The following is a 17633-nucleotide window of genomic DNA, read 5'->3' on the forward strand; positions in this document are numbered from 1 at the left end:
CCCATTACTCTCTCAGAACAACTAACTAATGAGGATAAAATGGAGGCAGGTATCGCCCTGGGCTGCTTAGGGAAAGGGCACTGTACACATCTAATGAATAAATACTGAAAATGTTGCTTTGCTAAACTCCTTGAAAGGTGGGTAGGGGAGGATTTCTTCCCTCGGTCAGATAGTGAGAGTGTCATAAGCTTGATAGGGCCTAACTCTTCTCCTTCCCACAAAACTGATAGTTTCAATAGAACATAGGTATTTCCAAATTCTGTGATCTATTCAGTACAAACATTTCAAATGATTAAATGAGGGAATACTTATGGGAAGTGGAAATTGCTTGAACTCTCTCTCTCGCTCTCTCTCTGTTACAGACATGAATGACTGTGTCTCTTGCAGAGAAGATCTCTATCCAAACATGGGACAATACCAATGCATTCCCAAATGTTTAACTTACTTGTCTTATGAAGACCCCCTGGGGTGCACTTTAGCAATTTGTGCCCTTTCATCACAATTTTGGTTCTAGGAATATACATGAAGAATCACAACACTCCCATTGTTAAAGCCAACAACCAGAGCATTACCTACACTCTCCTCATCTCTCTCCTGTTCTGCTTCCTTTCTTCTTTGTTATTCATTGTCCGACCTGAGAAGATGACATGTCTCCTACAGCAAATGGCTTTTGGCATCGTCTTCTCCGTGTCTGTTTCCTGTGTGTTGGCCAAAACCATCACTGTGGTTCTAGCCTTTATGGCCACCAAACCAGGAAGCAGCATGAGGAAATGGGTAGGGAGCAAACTGGCCAACTGCCTTGTTCTCTCCTGCTCCCTCATACAAACAGGCATTTGCACTATTTGGCTTGCCACCTGTCCCCCCTTTCCAGAGATGGATAAACATTCAATGTCTGAAGAAATTATACTGAAATGTAATGAGGGATCTGCAACTCTGTTTTACTGTGTCTTATGCTACTTGGGCTTCTTGGCAATTGTCAGTTTCACCATGGCTTTCATAGCAAGGCACTTGCCTGACACCTTCAATGAAGCCAAGCTGATTACTTTCAGCATGTTGGTGTTCTGCAGTGTTTGGTTATCTTTTTTTTTTAATATATATAAATTTTTATTGGTTTTTTAAAACTATAAATTCTTCATAATTTTAACAACAATGTAAAAATAATATCACAATCACAATTACATTAATTGTTGTCTTGATTACCATTAAACATAAAAAATAAATCGACTTCCCCATCACCTCCATCTACCTCTTAATGAAGTGTTATTATCCTTCGTTAACATATTCTGATCCTAGTATTAATCTCATTCTAAAGTTTCATGTTATATAAAATTTTACATTCTGGATCAGAGTAAAAAGTAACCTTCCATTTTTCCCAGATCTTATACATTATCACAATGATTCCTTCAATTCTCCCCTTTTCCCTAGTTTCTCCAACTCCACCAGTTCTAACATTTAAATGATTTAATCCCTTTATTCTGAAACCTTTGTCCCTTTCCATTTGGCTGCATAAGATTGCAGCCAGTATAACATAAATTTAATCATACTAAACAACATCCTCTCCAATATTTTAGGGATATTTCCTGTTTAATCGATCTTATTTCAGTGTAAATCATATCCCAAATCCATATCACAAGTCCACCCCTTATAAAAAAAGGAGAAAAAACCAATATCCTTAGTACATTCCAACATTTTCCTTAAAGTAATAATCACATATTCCAGTATACTTTTATATCAATTGATAGTCTATATAAGGAGGACTTTACATAATCCCAAAATGATGTCTAAATTCCACTACATCGTTAATAGCCATGCCACCCATCCACACTGTCAAAGCCTTCCAATCCAGCAATCATATTTAAATCAGTCCTTTAACCATGGTCTAATACTTCCTTCTGCAACTGAAATAAGTCAGTCAGGTATGGGAACAGGATTTCTTTATCCTCTCTCATTTCCTCAGACAGGGTGCGTATCCAAAAATAATTCTTTCTGGGCTTCATTTCCATCATGGCTTCAATCTGTGTTCCTTGACCTGCTCTCTTCTTCCTTATATCCACACGTCCTTCCATGGTTTTTTTAGATGAAAAGTCCATTTCTTGTATGTCTGATCTCTTTGTCACCAGCTGGTTACCTTCTTGGACTTCTGTCTTCTTCTTTGTATCCTTGTATTCTTCCATGACTTTTTGGACAGAAGAATCCATTACTTGTATGTCTGTATTTGTGGCCATCAGTGTTTGGTTATCTTTTGAGCCAACCTATCTGAGTACAAAGGGGAAGTACATGGTTGCTGTGGAGATCTTCTCTATCTTAGCCTCCAGTACTGGTTTGCATCTTCCTCCTGAAATGCTATATTATTATTGTGAGGCCTGAATTGAACAGCAGGGAACTGTTAATGAACATAAAAGTTAAATAATTGAAATGTATGCAGATGATTAAATTTATGCATAAATACCATAAAATACAATGAAAAGGATAACCTTTCTGGGAATTGTTCTAAGTTTCTTTCTCAAATCGGTCTGTCGCAAAGGGACATCCAGGAGGGGTCAGGGCCTCTGAAGGGTAAAGTAACCTGTGTCTGGATTATCTAGGGGATGAGTAGGAGAATCTCTGGTCTTTCCCTCCGTGACCAAGCCTAGCAGCTTCAAAGATGATGATGTACAATAGTGGCTCCTGGCGGAGCACCTTTTTTGCCTGCAGAAGATCCCAGGTTCAACCAGCTGCATTTCTAGTTGAAAAATAAAGTAACAGGTGATATGAAAGGCCTTGAACTTATTTTATTTTATGTTAGGTTTGTTGTTTTGACATTTTAACTTACTTTCCTCCCCAGTAGAGAGCGAGTGTAAGCTACATCATCATTTATGATTTCAATAAATGAAAATAAAATGCCAGCTCCTGGGTTGGTCCTGGATCAAGTGGGGTGGCTCACTCAAGGCCTCAGGCCTTGAATAGATATGGGAAGGGGGAAGAAGCTGTGAGTTTGTGAAGACAATGAGGATTTTACATTGTACTGTAACCAATTGGTTCCCAAGTATGCTCCATTATATTAAACAGTCTAACTTTTCTGGTGCCTTTTTTCTTGCATCATCTTAAAGTATTTCCCCTTAGCTGTCCCAGTAAACAGTACAGTTTTTGCTCAGATTTGACAGCCCCCCTTTCCTCAGCAGTCCTACAGAGGGCTCTCAAATTGAAAGGAGATTATCTCCTCAGTAATTGTCAAAATTGCTATGATTAATTCTGTTGTTTCTCAGAGCCTCAAACACCTCCTCCAGTTGCTTCCAGCACATAGGCCAGAATGGTAAATGTTACTATAAACACATCCTACGATAATCAAACTGAGTGTTGGGGATTAGACTTCTGTCCGTTTGATCTTGGATATTGGAAATCAAAGAACTGGATCCAGCCAACTTTTTCATTTCTCTCCCACTTCTCCTCCTCACTTCATTCCATACAGCATTTGTCCTGGAAGGTCTCAGGTTCCCCAGTAAAGCCCTTATGGGTGATGAGAGAGGACCCTTCCTCCCTTTTTCACTAGCCAAACAGTTGCTTCATGCTGTTCAGAATAATTTAATTCTGATGACTCTCAGCCTATGTCTAAAAAAAAGATTGACACTCAGGGTGGAATTATTACTTATGCTCTCTTGGGCGATTTTGCCTCGCACAGTGTTCAATGTCGATATGGCTAAATGTACCATTACGGATCCCCTCTGTGTTCTTCACAAATATTATCAACAAGGAGATCTCTCTATTGGTGTTATAGTGTCTCAGATTCTCATCCCTGCAGAAATAATGACCTTCAAAGACCAACCCAATGACTCACCAAATAGCATGTCCCTGTAAGCAGCATGGTTTTTCTTTTTCTCATCATAGTTTAGCTGTCTGTCAGGAGAAAGTTAAGTGAGATGGTAATATGGGGGTTATGTTTAGAGCAGTGGTACTCACTCCATGGCTCTTGGAAAGCCACATTTGCAATTACTGTCAACCAGAACAGGCACATCTACTGTGATCTGTAGCATGAGGCATGCAGCCTACCCATTCCTCCAGCAGTGGCTCTTTCAAGATAGGAACCAGCTACCAACCACAAGCCCCACTGTGCAAGGGTCTTGCCCACTTTCCTGAAACAGGGCTAGGTACCACATTAGTTAACAGTGTTCAGAAGAGCCACAGGTGCCATGTCAAAGAGGCACACGTGTCTCCTGAGCTACTGAGTATCACTGGTATAGAGGTAAGCCATAACCTCTTTGCAATAATTGTACTTAGTGCAAAATATCTTTATAATTCTTGTTGTAGCATACTGACAAAGAACTATCAGCATGTTTCCGCCTTGGCCTTTGCTGTGAGGGAGATCAATGAAAACCTTCAGGTCTTACCGAACATCTCCCTAGGATTTAACATCTATGAAAACTATTTCGATGCAAGGTGGACCTATCATGCCACCATGGAACTTCTCTCCTCACTGACCAAATTGATCCCTAACTACAAGTGTGACGAACAGGCTGACCTGATAGCAGTCATCGGAGGACTTCAGCCTGAAACTTCCCACCACATGGCAACCATGCTAAGTATTTACAACATCCCCCAGGTAGGATCTGTGTGTGGTAGTATTGAAGATGGACATTTAATAATGGATTCACACTTATTTTGTGTGCATACACTTATTTGTATGATATTTAAACAGTCAGTATTGTCACTATTTCTTAGTCTATGTTTGCATGTCAGTCCATGTTACTTAAAATGCTATGGAACGAATTTAACAGCTTTTCCCAAAGGCTGGTTTCCACATGCATGCTCATCACATAACGACAGCAGTATTAAGTAGTACCTTGTATTGGAAATGGAAGAACTTTCAAATTGTTGTATGTTCTTGATAGTACAGCATTGACTAACAATGCAATGGGCTTAGACTTAAGTAACTCTACAGAAGATTGTACTGTTAATTATTTGGTAGTATACCAAATAGTGAAGACTTAAAATGACCACTGCTGAAAGTTAAAAGAGAAAGTGCCAAAGCAAGGCTGCAGCTGAACATCAAGAAGACAAAAGTAATGACTACAGGAGAGTTACACAACTTTAAGGTTGACAATGAGGAAATTGAAATTGTTGAAGACTTTCTATTCCTTGGTTCCATCATCAACCAAAAGGGAGGCTTCAGCCAAGAAATCAGAAAGAGATTGAGACTGGGAAGGGCAGACATGAAGGAGCTAGAAAAGATTCTTAAGTGTAAGGATGTCTCACTGGCAACCAAGATCAGGTTAATTCATGCCATTGTATTCCCTATTACTATGTATGAGTGTGAGAGCTGGACAATGAAGAAAGTTGATAGGAAGAAAGTAGATTCCTTTGAAATGTAGTGTTGGAGGAGAGTGTTATGGATACTTTGGACCACCGAAAAACTAACAAACAAATCAGTGGGTTTTAGATCAAATCAAGCCTGAACTGACCCTAGAAGCTAAAATAACTAAACTGAGGTTGTCGTACTTTGGACACATTATGAGAAGACAAGAGTCACTGGAAAAGACAATCATGCTAGGAAAAGTGGAAGGCAGCAGGAAAAGAGGAAGACCCAACAAGAGATGGATTGATTCTATAAAGGAAGCCACGGCCCTCAATTTACATAATCTGAGCAAGGTTGTTAAGGATAGGACACTTTGGAGGACATTGATTCATAGGGTCGCCATGAGTCGGAAGTGACTTGATGGCACTTAACACACACACACACATACACACATCAAATAAGTAGTATATTTGGTAGTATGGGTCATTTTTGTTTGGGTCATTTTTTTCCTTGTTGCCATCAAGTCACAGCTAACTTATGATGACTTGTGGGGTTTTCAAGGCAAGAGACATTCACACGTGGTTTGCTATTGTTTGCTTCTGCATCATGACCCTGGATTTACTTGGTTGGTCTCCCATTCAAGCAACAACCAGGGCCAACCCTGCTTAGCTTCTAAGATCTGACAAGATTGGGCGAACCTGGGATATCTGGGTCAGGGCAATACCAAGATACAAAATAAATGAAAAATAATACATGTCCCTAAATATATCAGAGGAGGAAAAATATTATGAATACATGATTATAAATAACCAAATTGAATCATGAGTTTCAAATGGATATTTGATTAAAAGTCCAAAGTTGAAAATTGTATGCTTACATGTATGGCTGTGCATATATTCACTCACATATGCAAGGGGTTGAATCCAGTGTAACATTTTTGTGGGCTCAAGGCTTCTGCTTTCATAGTATGACTTCGTCAGTTCTCCTTTCCTACAGGAACCCTAAATATCTCCAGAAATACTGCTCCTGTTGGAAAAGTATGCACAGGCAAATAATATTGGGCTTTCATGGGAGGTGGGAGAGAAAATATCTAACTCTGTGGTCAGAGACTCTTAAACCCCCAGAAATGCAGTGGTAGGTCGTGTTTTCTTTAACATCGATAAGATACATATGGTCAATAAAGATGTTGCTTCTACCAAGGTTGTAAACCTCTTTCTGGGCTGTATACCTGCTGGTGGAAGCTCATACCTGTGTACACATGTTTCATTTTTAATTATTTTCTCTTTTCTTCTTCCTGTGTATTTTCTTTCTCTGTGTTCCCTTTAGCTCACCTATGGCTCTGCTTCAGTAGTGAGTGATCAGTACCCAGGCCTTTCTGTCTACCAGATGGTCCCCAATGAATCCCATCAATACAAGGGGATTCTCCATTTAATTCGGCATTTCAAGTGGACATGGATTGGGATCATAGCGGTGAATGATGACAACGGAGAAAGGGCTGTGCAAACTATGCTTCCAATGCTTTCTCAAATTGGCGTCTGTCTGGCTTTCACAGAAACAATCCTCCAAATGCCTTCATTTAATAATTTCATTAAAATGGTAGAAGAGGGGGTGAAAATATATGAACTTATAATGGATAGTAAAGCCAACACATTGGTCTTTTTTGGAGATATTCAGTCTTTTATATATGCAAGATGGATAGTAAAACTACCTGAAATGGGGTATTCAACAACAAGGCCTAAAGGTAAGGTATGTATTATGAATGCCTCGATGGATTTTGTTTCCTTTTCTTATCAAAGGAGTTGGGATGTACAAATCTTCCATGATATTCTATCGTTCTCATTTCACACAAATGAGCTACCAGGATTCCAGCAATTTCTTCAGTCCAGAAATCCCATCTGGACAAAGGAAGATGGCTTTCTCCGGGACTTCTGGGAACATGCATTCTTGTGCCAGTTCTCTGATTCACTTTGGGGGAAGACGTTTGATAACAACTGCACTGGGAAGGAGAAGCTGGAGAGCCTTCCTGGACATGTTTTTGAAATGAGTGTAACTGGCTACAGCTATAGTATCTACAATGCTGTCTTTGTCATGGCACATGCTTTGCATGCCATGTATTCATCTGTTGACAAACACAGAAGAACGATGCATGGAAAGAGACATGAGCCTCTGAAACAACAGCCGTGGCAGGTAACTCTTCAAGTAGATTCACATGGGGAAGAGTTATATTTATGGATGCAATCATGTGTTCAGAAATCTCTCTCTCCATTAATGCTTCATGCACATACTTTCTCAGGTTCTTTCACCTCTACAGAAGCTTTCACATAGGAATTCAGGCTTTCTCCTCAGTGCCTTCTGAACTCAATAAGTCCCCACCAATGTGCATTTTTTCCTTTCCTTTTATCCCTTAGAAGCTCCTTGATCAATTGATCTTGAGCAGCATATATCTAGTGTTGGAGGGATATAAGGACTGAAACAAATCTTGCCACTGACAATGTAGGGTCCCTATCACTTAGTAAAAAAGGCATTATGTCAGTCACAGAGGCATTGGATTTGTATATTAAAAGGGGGAAATATAGTGCGATCGAAGTTCCTCGTAAAAGAGGCATTCCAAAAGGGCATGGGCTAATGAGTCAATAGAGCCAGAAGAGCAAGGGCAGATCCTGTCTGAGTATGGTATATTCAGAATTCTGTCCTGCATTACCATAGAAGGGTTAGCATTCAATCTAGCCAAGCAAAAAGCTCTACAGAGACGAGGAGTTGTTAGATAATATGTATAGGCAGGCAGACCACGTGGAGGGGGTATTCCGAAGAACTGGGATGAACAGACACGACGAGCACGAAAAGTAGTGCTGTTATAATCGAGCTCTTTAATGCGCTTTTTAATTTTGGCAAAAGCTTCAGTTTTCCCAAGATCTGATAACATATCCTGCGAGAAACCCAACAACGCCAGTTTCTCATCTAAGAGTTTTTGCCATGAGGATTTAAAAGGGTCATGCTTCAGAGAAGCTAGGAACCCCTCAGTGCTAAAGCACAGTTTAAGGTGTAGTTTAAAGGCGGCCAACCACGCCCTAGCTTCAAGTGACATTTGGCCAAACTCGGAACGAAGAGTAACGCCAGCAACAAATCGAGGGGCATTTAGGAGTTTTCGTAAGAACTGAAGCAGTGGACGATCTATAGTTTCATTGATGACTGTAATCCAGATGGCAACACCGAAGAGGATAATTGGGGTAATTTTCAGGTTAAAAACCTGAATAGCCCCTGGAATATATTTGCCACCTTTGGTGTGAAAAAAATTGACAATAGCACCAACCCCAGGTTTAATTTTGTTGGACACTGCTTTTTGATGGGCATTCCAATTTAGGTTATGGGAAAACAGAATGCCAAGGTAAACAAACTCCTTGACTTGGTCAACCTCAAAGCCATCTAATACCCAGCGAAAAAGAGGCATTTTTCTCCTCTTAGTGAAGATCATAATCTTAGATTTATGATGGTTTATTTTAAGACCTTCCCTAGAGCAGTACTCAGAAAAAGTTTGCAAAGATCTTTTCAAACCAATTCTTGTGCGGGACAGGAGAACTGCATCGTCAGCATAGAGTAGAATCGGGGTGGGATGAGTTGCAAGCTTTGGGGGGTGGCAAAACTCTGAGAAATTGGTTGCCATATCATTCAGGTATAGATTAAACAAGAGAGGAGCAAGGAGGCAACCTTGTCTAACTCCCTTGACCAGCTCAAAGGGCTCGGTTAGTTCTCCTTGGTTGCTACAGCGAACCTGAGCTGTGAGGTCGGTATGAAATTGCTGAATAAGCCATAGTAACCTCCTATCCATAGTAGAATGTGATAGTTTCAACCATAGCCTCTCCCTCGGGATGGTATCCAAAGCTCTCTTAAGATCCATAAAACCCGCATAAAGGGTGCCATTTCTGGGGGAGGAATATTTCTCGGCTAGATGGGAGAGCACTAAACAGTGGTCCGTGACAGACCAACCCCTTCTAAAGCCAATCTGTTCCCAGCCAAGGATGTCATTACTCTCAACCCAGTCCAACAGCCTCTTTAATAAGTAGGAGGAATACAATTTGCCTAAGCAAGACAAAAGGCTGATTGGATGATAACAGCTTGGGTCAGAGCGCTGACCCTTTTTAAAGATTGGGACAATAATAGTATGTCTCGAAGATTTTGGAATAGCTCCTGAGGCATTAATTTGTGTAAATACAGGAGCAAGAATGTTGGCCCACCATTTGCTGTTGACTTTAAAAAGTTCGTAGGGAATTAGATCAGGACCTGGGGCTTTACCTGAGTGTAGGCAATCAATGAGCGGTCTAATTTCCTTAGGAGACACATCTGGCCAGGAATTCAACAAAATAGAAGGTGCTACAGGTATAAGACCATGGTTTTCCACAGAGTAGGAGAAGAGGCTCTTGAAGTAAGCTACCCAGACCAAAGACGGGATACATGCGGGGACTCTGGCATAGCCATTACTTAAAGAATTCACAGTCCGCCAGAAAGTTGAATTATCATTGTTGTTTATAGCTGTAATCAAGCTCCTCAAATTTTTATATAGGGCCTCTTTTTTCCTCCAGTTTACCAAGTCCTTGTAGTTCTTTTTAATAGTTAACAATTCCTTCAATACTGAAATAGTATTGTTCCTTCTGAATTCTCTATGTTTCCTGGTTATTGCTCGTTTGAGGAGTTTACACTCGTGGTTAAACCAAGAATTTCGTTTGTATAATAAAGCGTGCAAGCTTGAGGTGATTTCTTTAGTAAATAAAGGTTTAAATAAATCAATTAGTCTGAAAAAAACATTTAAGACAGTAGCTGCAGACTCTTGCTCAAGGAGGGCAGCTTTCAACGAAGTCACCTCCAAAAGCTGCATTTTACCATGCACCAAGGAATCAAGCTCAGGGCTCCAGTAAACACGAGCTAGGGCTTTTTGGGATTGGTGCAATATTTGATGGTAGGATGGTATTAAATGTGGAACAGATAATTGGTTGATTGAAAGAGAGATAGGGAGATGGTCACTGCCCATGTAATCACAGACTTCCATATTACTGATTACTGATAAACCAGAAAATAATCGATAACACTGGCACCATTTTGGTTAAAAAAAGTGAAATCTCCATTAGGGTCGATCTGCGATCGCCCATTTACTATTATTAGGTTCCTCTGTATAGCGAATTGGGCCATGCTTAAGCCGGAAGAACTGATTACCGAGTCCCTGGAAGTTCTAGTATACCATAGGGAGCTCAGGAAAGATTCATCAAAATTCCCTATAAGATTTTGGAAGAGAGTATTATCATCCGGCCCTATTCGTGCGTTAAAATCACCAGCCATGAGAACTGGAGTAGTTGGGTGGTTGTTTTTGATGTCATCAAATAGTTCTCCCAGACGGGCCCAGTTTCGTGCAGTATTACTTGATCTACCAGGAGGAATATAAACAGAAAATAAAATAAGTGAAGAAAAAGTCAGGTTTACTCTAACTGCTAGCACCAACTCTTCAGCCAAAAGAAGGTCAACTGAGCTTATACTTAAAGAAGTGGAGATAAAGCATGCTAGTCCTGCACGAGGGCGGCCCACAGAGCCTTTGATTGCTTTTTGGGTAAAAGAGGTAAAGCCTGGGAGAAAGATCTCATTTGTGGCCCACGTTTCCTGAACAAGGATGATATCAATGGTCAAAAGAAATACCTGTATATCAGGATCAGTAAGTTTAGCTGACCATCCAGCAACATTCCAGCTAAGAAATTTGCAGCAAGATGAGAGTCAGTCCTTATCAGGGAGATCTGTAGGAGACATCTCCCTAAGCAAGTTAGAATTTGCTGTAGGAGGACACACTATTATGGTTGGTTCCAGAGGAACCGGGGCATTGCTTTGAAATAGGTCAGACTCTTGGGTTGGCTGGTTTACTAAGTCAGGAGTCATATCAACCGTGTGTTTGGAATTTGGTTGGTGCTCAGTTCTAGTAGAAAGGGAAGGTACCCTTGGTTTAAAAGGGGGTAAATGGGCCTGTGCTGACTTAATCTGGGTAAGGTTATCTTTAAGGTTCCCTAGTCTCATTATTATATTGTTTTGTTCCTTTGCCGGGAGAATGCAAAAAGAACTAATTAGTTTTGCATCCTCCATTTCAAGTATATCATCGACCGGGTTACATGGCTGGAGCAGAGAGCATCTAGAATCTGGTGGTAAGCTTGATTTACGGTACATGAATTTTAGATTTGGATCAACTGGGGTGGCATTCTTTAAACTAGTTGGAGACAGATCTATTAAAGGCTTATCAACCTTGTGAGACTCAGCCTGGTTTTGGGGAGCAAATTTAGTTGATTTTTTAAAGAGGGGTTTGGGAGGGATCTTAGATGAGAGCAGAGGTGCTATTGTTGTTGTGTGAAAGGATTCTTTGGGGAAAATGCCGAATGTCATTAGTCGGTCCTGATTTTCAAGGATCAGCGCTGGGATATGGGGGGAGTAAAAAGTAAGGGACAGACGATGTTCACTTAATAAGCCTGGGAGTCTATCAAAGTATTTCAGGTCAATATCACTTGGGTGGCAGTGCAATAAGAATGCTAAATGCTCTTTAATTCGCCATTTCCCATGCCAGCTTATAACACGCCTCTGGTAAGAACGTATGCTTAAAGAGATCCTGAAGCTATCAGGGATAAGGGTAGGGTGATTAGGATAGTGGGACCTTTGTACTCCATGCCTTCGAAAAAGTGGGGTTCTGTGCATAGGTGCAGAAAGATTGTTTTCCTGATGGGAACCTTTTGGTGCAAGATCAGGGGAGTTTAAGCGTGAGAGTTGTATTTCCAAAATATCCAATTTGTCATAGATCTTCTGGAGGGTTTTGGAAATAAGGAATGTCTGCGAGGCTAACAGACTTAAGGTGTCATACTGGTCAGTATTTCCATTCTCCTCCTCTATGCAAGCTTGGGGGTTGCCAACATTTGAGGATATTTTAGGGGTAAAGGCAAAGCTTGGGCTAAATGGTGTACTCTCCTGAGCATCAGGGGCAATGGGATTAGAAGACATCTCAGTAGGCAAGTCCTGAAGCACGTTAAACCTATTAGAGGTGTTAATAGGTATAAAAAATCATCCATCTTGCTTTGCTTACTAAAAGGGAGATTTTCAGTATCAGAATCAGAGGGGAAACGTGCATTTTTTTCAAGGTTATGCTTCTATTGAATATTGTATTGGATATAGTAACTTGAAAATGGATGAATTGATGGGTTGAGTTTGAAGCAATGAAGATGCCTTGAGCAGATGCCTTGAGCATAAATGAGGAAAAAATCATGATGAACAGGGACAAACATAGGCTAAAGATTTTTTTTAATGGCTGTGTGACAGTAGTGACAGCAAAGAAGGAATACTTCTTGACCATTGTTGCCTCTGAGCAAAGCCATTCAGCTGAGCCATTCCAGACAGTGAGGGGACTTTGTCGTCTGGCTCCTCATGGTGTATACTCCTATAATTCTAAAGCTTGTTGCTAGGGACATTACATGAATAAAATTACTTGCACCCATCCAGACTTAACTATACTTGTTCAGCATGGTAATATCGGTATGTAAGCTATTATAATTGATGGCATGAGTTTCTGCTAGCCCAAGATGAAGATGAGAACAGGTTGCTTGAGGAAGTATATCCGACCACATAAATAGTTGATCCTTGACCATCATAATGACTAAACCAAATCTAACTATGTGTGATTGCCCCTGTGGATCCAAGGAGCAGTTTAACTTTCATGGAAAGAACAGATAGATGTGATGCTATTAGAGATGCACATAAGATGTTTCTAATGGGACTGGCCCTCTAATCTTTGCATAAACACTTCCTTAGGTTTCTTAAAAACTGTATTGTCATAACATTTTCGTGCAAAACTCTTAAAAATGGAAGCCAGTCTCTCTTATCTCAGTTTTCCTCTCCTGTCTAGCTCCATCACTTTCTTAAGAGTGTGACGTTTAACACCAGTGCTGGGGAGAAGGTGTCCTTTCAGCCCAATGGGGAATTAATAACTGGATATGATATAATACATTGGATAGTTTTCCCAAATGAATCATTCCTTAGAATAAAAGTTGGGAGAATGGATCCCCAGGCTCTTCCGGATGAAGCAGTCACCATTCATGAAGGATTAATCATATGGCACAACACAACTAACCAGGTAGGATGTGAATACAGTTGCTTTCTATGTTGATGCAGAGAAGATCTCTATCCAAACATGGAACAAAATCAGTGCACTTGGACTTTTCTCTCTGACTAATGTAAACAGGGTGCTTCGGTTTGCAAAAGTCAACTTGCAATATTGATCCTTGCTCTTCTTGTTTGGTCAGATCATGGCAGGAGAGGTTGAACTTTTGACTCAAATTGTTAAAATATCTTTAGTAGAGGCTAGTCTTCCAAAACCAGTAATGGAAGCAGAGGTATCACATCTCCTGAAAAACAGCCTCCTTAGCCAAACAAGACCAAAGCATATGGTGGCAGATCAATTCTCTTTGTGTGTGTGTGTGTGTGTCATGGTCACAGTTGACTTGCAGCCACCCCTTAGGGTTTTCAAGGCAAGAGACATTCGGACATGGTTTGCCATTGCCTACCTCCAAGTCATGACCCTGGCATTCCTTGGAGATAGCCCATTTAAATTCTGACCATAAATTGTTTTATGTTACATTGGTTTGTCTGTTTGATCTGTTGAGATGTATTGGTTTTATGATGAAGAACTTTGTATCATACAAGCTTAATAATAAAAGGAAAGGAAAGTTGCAGCATACTATCCAATTGATAAAATTTCCCAGCAACATTGTCCATCATAGGAAAGAACCCAAACCATGTTCAATACAAACTCTTGTCTGGAATCTTTCTCTCACCTGTGGTTCAGACAGTGCCTATATCTCTGTGTACTGAAAATTGCCACCCAGGATTTAGCAAGCAGAGGAGAGAAGGGGAGCCGTTTTGCTGCTATGACTGCATTCCCTGTCCAGAAGGGAAAATTTCCAGTGAGAAAGGTAAGAGATGTAATATGCAGAGCTACTGTTTCTTTGAACTAATCGCTGGGTTACCTCTCAATGGGGCTGTCATGCAATTAAGAACTGTATGCATGCTTGGGACTTGTGAGTTTTAGTTGAATGGTGAGTCATGTTGTGAGAGGTGTTGTCGCATTGTGTATCAAAGAGAGAATAAAGTCAAATAAGCATGAAAACTTTAGGGAATTAACTAATTAACAGAATCATTATAGGTGGACATACTAGGTTTTAGGGGTTACTTAAACATGGGGCTGTATTACACTACATCACACTACTGTGTGATAACTCAAGGAGGATCTTAAAGCCCTTTTGTTTTGTAAAGGAGGAATATGCTCTCTACTCCCTATCTGTGCTGCCTAAGTTGCTCACGTTGTTCTTGTATCCCCTATTTTATCCATACTACAATCCTGTGAGGTAGATCTGGCTGTCAGTGTGTGACTGGCCCAAAGTCAGCCAGCAAGCTTCCATGGCAGAGTGGATTATTTTAACTTTATATTCCATGTAATGACTGGGTTATTTTAACTTTTTAATTGGAGTCTTGTTTTGCAACTGAACCAGGAAAGAACAACTTTATCTTACTAGCAACTGTGGGGAGTTACCCGGAGCTTCTTAAAAACAATTAAGCTGCCAAAAAGCTCTGTCTGAGTGGGGATTCACATCTGGATATCTTTGATCCTAGTCTGACAAACAAACCATTAGGCTTTGATAGGCCAGAAAAGTAGTTAAACATATAGGAAGAGTTGGGTGATGTAAGAAAACGAAATACTGAATTTCTCTGCCTCTCTGTCTCTCTCCCTCTCACACAGACATGGATGACTGTGTTATTTGCAGAGAAGATCTCTATCCAAACATGGAACAAAATCAGTGCACTCCAAAAGAAATAACCTTCTTGTCCTACAAAGAACCCTTGGGGATTACTTTAGCCATTTTTGCTGTTTCATTTTCGTCCATCACAGCTGTGGTTCTAGGAACATTTATGAAGCATCATGACACTCCCATTGTCAAAGCCAACAACCGGAGCCTCACCTACACCCTTCTCATCTCCCTTCTGTTCTGCTTCCTTGCTTCTTTGCTATTTGTTGGCAAACCGGAGAAGATAATGTGCCTCTTACGGCAAAGTACTTTTGGCTTTGTATTCTCAGTGGCCATATCTTGTGTCTTGGTCAAAACCATCACTGTGGTTCTAGCTTTCATGGCCACCAAGCCAGGATCCAGTATAAGGAAGTGGTTGGGGATGAGACTGGCCATCTACATGGTTCTTTCCTGCTCCCTTGTTCAAGGAGGCATTTGTGCTGTGTGGCTGGCAATCTCTCCTCCATTCCCTGATTCTGACATGCATTCCATGGCTGAAGAAATTGTTCTGGGATGTAACGAGGGATCACCTATCATGTTCTACTGCATGCTGGGCTACATGATCTTCCTGGCCTGTGTCAGCTTCCTTGTAGCTTTCCTTGCCAGGAAGTTACCTGACAGCTTTAATGAAGCCAAATTCATCAGCTTCAGCATGCTGGTGTTCTGCAGTGTTTGGTTATCCTTTATTCCAACCTACTTGAGCACTAAGGGGAAAAACATGGTAGCCGTGGAGATCTTCTCTATCTTAGTCTCCAGTGCTGGGGTGCTGGGGTGCATCTTTCCCCCAAAATGTTATATTATTGTGCTGAGGCCTGACCTAAACCACAGGGAACACCTTATAAAGATGAAGAAATTATGAATATGTCTCCCTTTTTATAGTGATGCAAAATAAACTATTAGGCTCATCTGGAGTACTCAAACCATGTTGTTTTGAATGGTTAGTTGTTTACCACAGTGACAGACCACTCATGCTTCTAGTTAGTTTTTATTCCCCGCTTTTCTCTACCTTTAAGGAGTCTCAAATAGGATTCCCAGGTCCCTCTTCGCAACCAGCGGAAGATTTGGGGGTGGAGCCTGAAGAGGGTGGCGAGGGGAGGGACTTCAATGCCATAGAGTCCAATTGCCAAAGCAGCCATTTTTCTCCAGGTGATCTGATCTCTATCGGCTGGAGATCAGTTGAATTAGCAGGAGATCTCCTGCTACTACCTGACAGTTGGCAACCCTAGTCTCAAAGCAGCTTACAGTCGCCTTCCCTGCCTCTCTGCACAACAGATACTTTATGAGGTATGTGGTACTGAGAGAGTTCGAAGAGAATTGTGACTAGCCCAAGGCCACCCAGAAGGCTTCATGTGTAGGAGTGGGGAAACAAACCTGGTTCACCAGATTAGAGTCCACCACTGTTAATCCTTATACCACGCTTGCTCTCTGGAAGGATTAAAAAACAACAACCACTTAACATAAACAAATACATATTAATAATTGATAAAGCAGACATGTAAAACCACAACTCCACGGACAGGCATAAAAGGTGCATTTTACTACCCTAAAAGACTCATATAAATATGGATTTTTGGGGAAAAACACACACAGAGAGATGGAGCAGGACTGCTAAAATAACCAAAAGAAACTGGTTAGATCACGTAGCCAGAAGATTACTCTCTTTAAAAATGGCACTAAAGCAGAGGCTGAGCGGAATTTTTTTTAAAGCAAAACTGAGTGAAACCTTAACAAAAATGGAAACTTGGGTGGGTAGCTTTTAGAGAACATTGGTGGTGAAAATTCTCCTTTTCACATGAAGAAACCTTGACACAATTTTAGTGTATCCCTTAGTATTAACCTGAAAACAATTCCATCAACACAAGTGTTGTTCATTTTGACATACTTCCCTATTAGCCATGGAATTGTTTAATACCATTGTCACTCCTTGGTCAGAATCATAGTGTGTGTGTGGGGGGGGGGATCTTTGTCTTCCTGAAATATATTGACCTTACACAATTATAACATGTGATCTGAATAATGGAGAGGACAAAATATCTACTCCCCCCCCCCATCACACTCCTGATGCTCTACACACCTGATAGTAACAACTGAAGGCCTCTGAGATCTAGGGGGCTCCATACTGCTCATTGACCGATACTACTAGGCAGCTCCTTCAGATTTTTATTCTATTGGATGTTTTGTTAATAACAAGCACCACAGATTTAAGGAGTACGCCCAAATCTCTGTGCTCAGCTCCCCTCTCCCTCTCCTCTGGATTCCTTGGACACCTCATTCTTGTACTATTGAAAGACTGCAGCATCTTGCAGAGGGTCGCCAGCCTCCAGGCGCTAGCTGGAGATCTCCTGTTATTACAACTGATCTCCAGCGAATACAAAACATTCAGCTGGAGAAATTGGCCGCTTTGGCAATTGGATTCTATGGCATTGAAGTCCCTCCCCTCCCTGAGCCCCGCCCTCCTTAGGCTCTGCCCAAAAAACCTCCCACCAGTGGTGAAGAGGGGCCTGGAAACCCTATTC

General features: G+C 41.0%; 1 protein-coding gene across 1 annotated transcript; it reads left to right on the forward strand.

The window, feature by feature from the left end:
- The first annotated feature begins 3672 nt into the window (after window positions 1-3672).
- LOC130490509 (vomeronasal type-2 receptor 26-like) lies at window positions 3673-15976 on the forward strand. The gene is made up of 5 exons (XM_056864334.1): window positions 3673-3830; window positions 4285-4576; window positions 6596-7456; window positions 14121-14247; window positions 15072-15976. Exons 1-5 carry the CDS (start codon window positions 3673-3675, stop codon window positions 15974-15976), a joined length of 2343 nt encoding a protein of 780 aa, XP_056720312.1.
- The last annotated feature ends 1657 nt before the right edge of the window (window positions 15977-17633 follow it).

Source organism: Euleptes europaea, chromosome 18 (assembly GCF_029931775.1).
Source record: "Euleptes europaea isolate rEulEur1 chromosome 18, rEulEur1.hap1, whole genome shotgun sequence".
NCBI classification, from domain to species: domain Eukaryota; kingdom Metazoa; phylum Chordata; class Lepidosauria; order Squamata; family Sphaerodactylidae; genus Euleptes; species Euleptes europaea.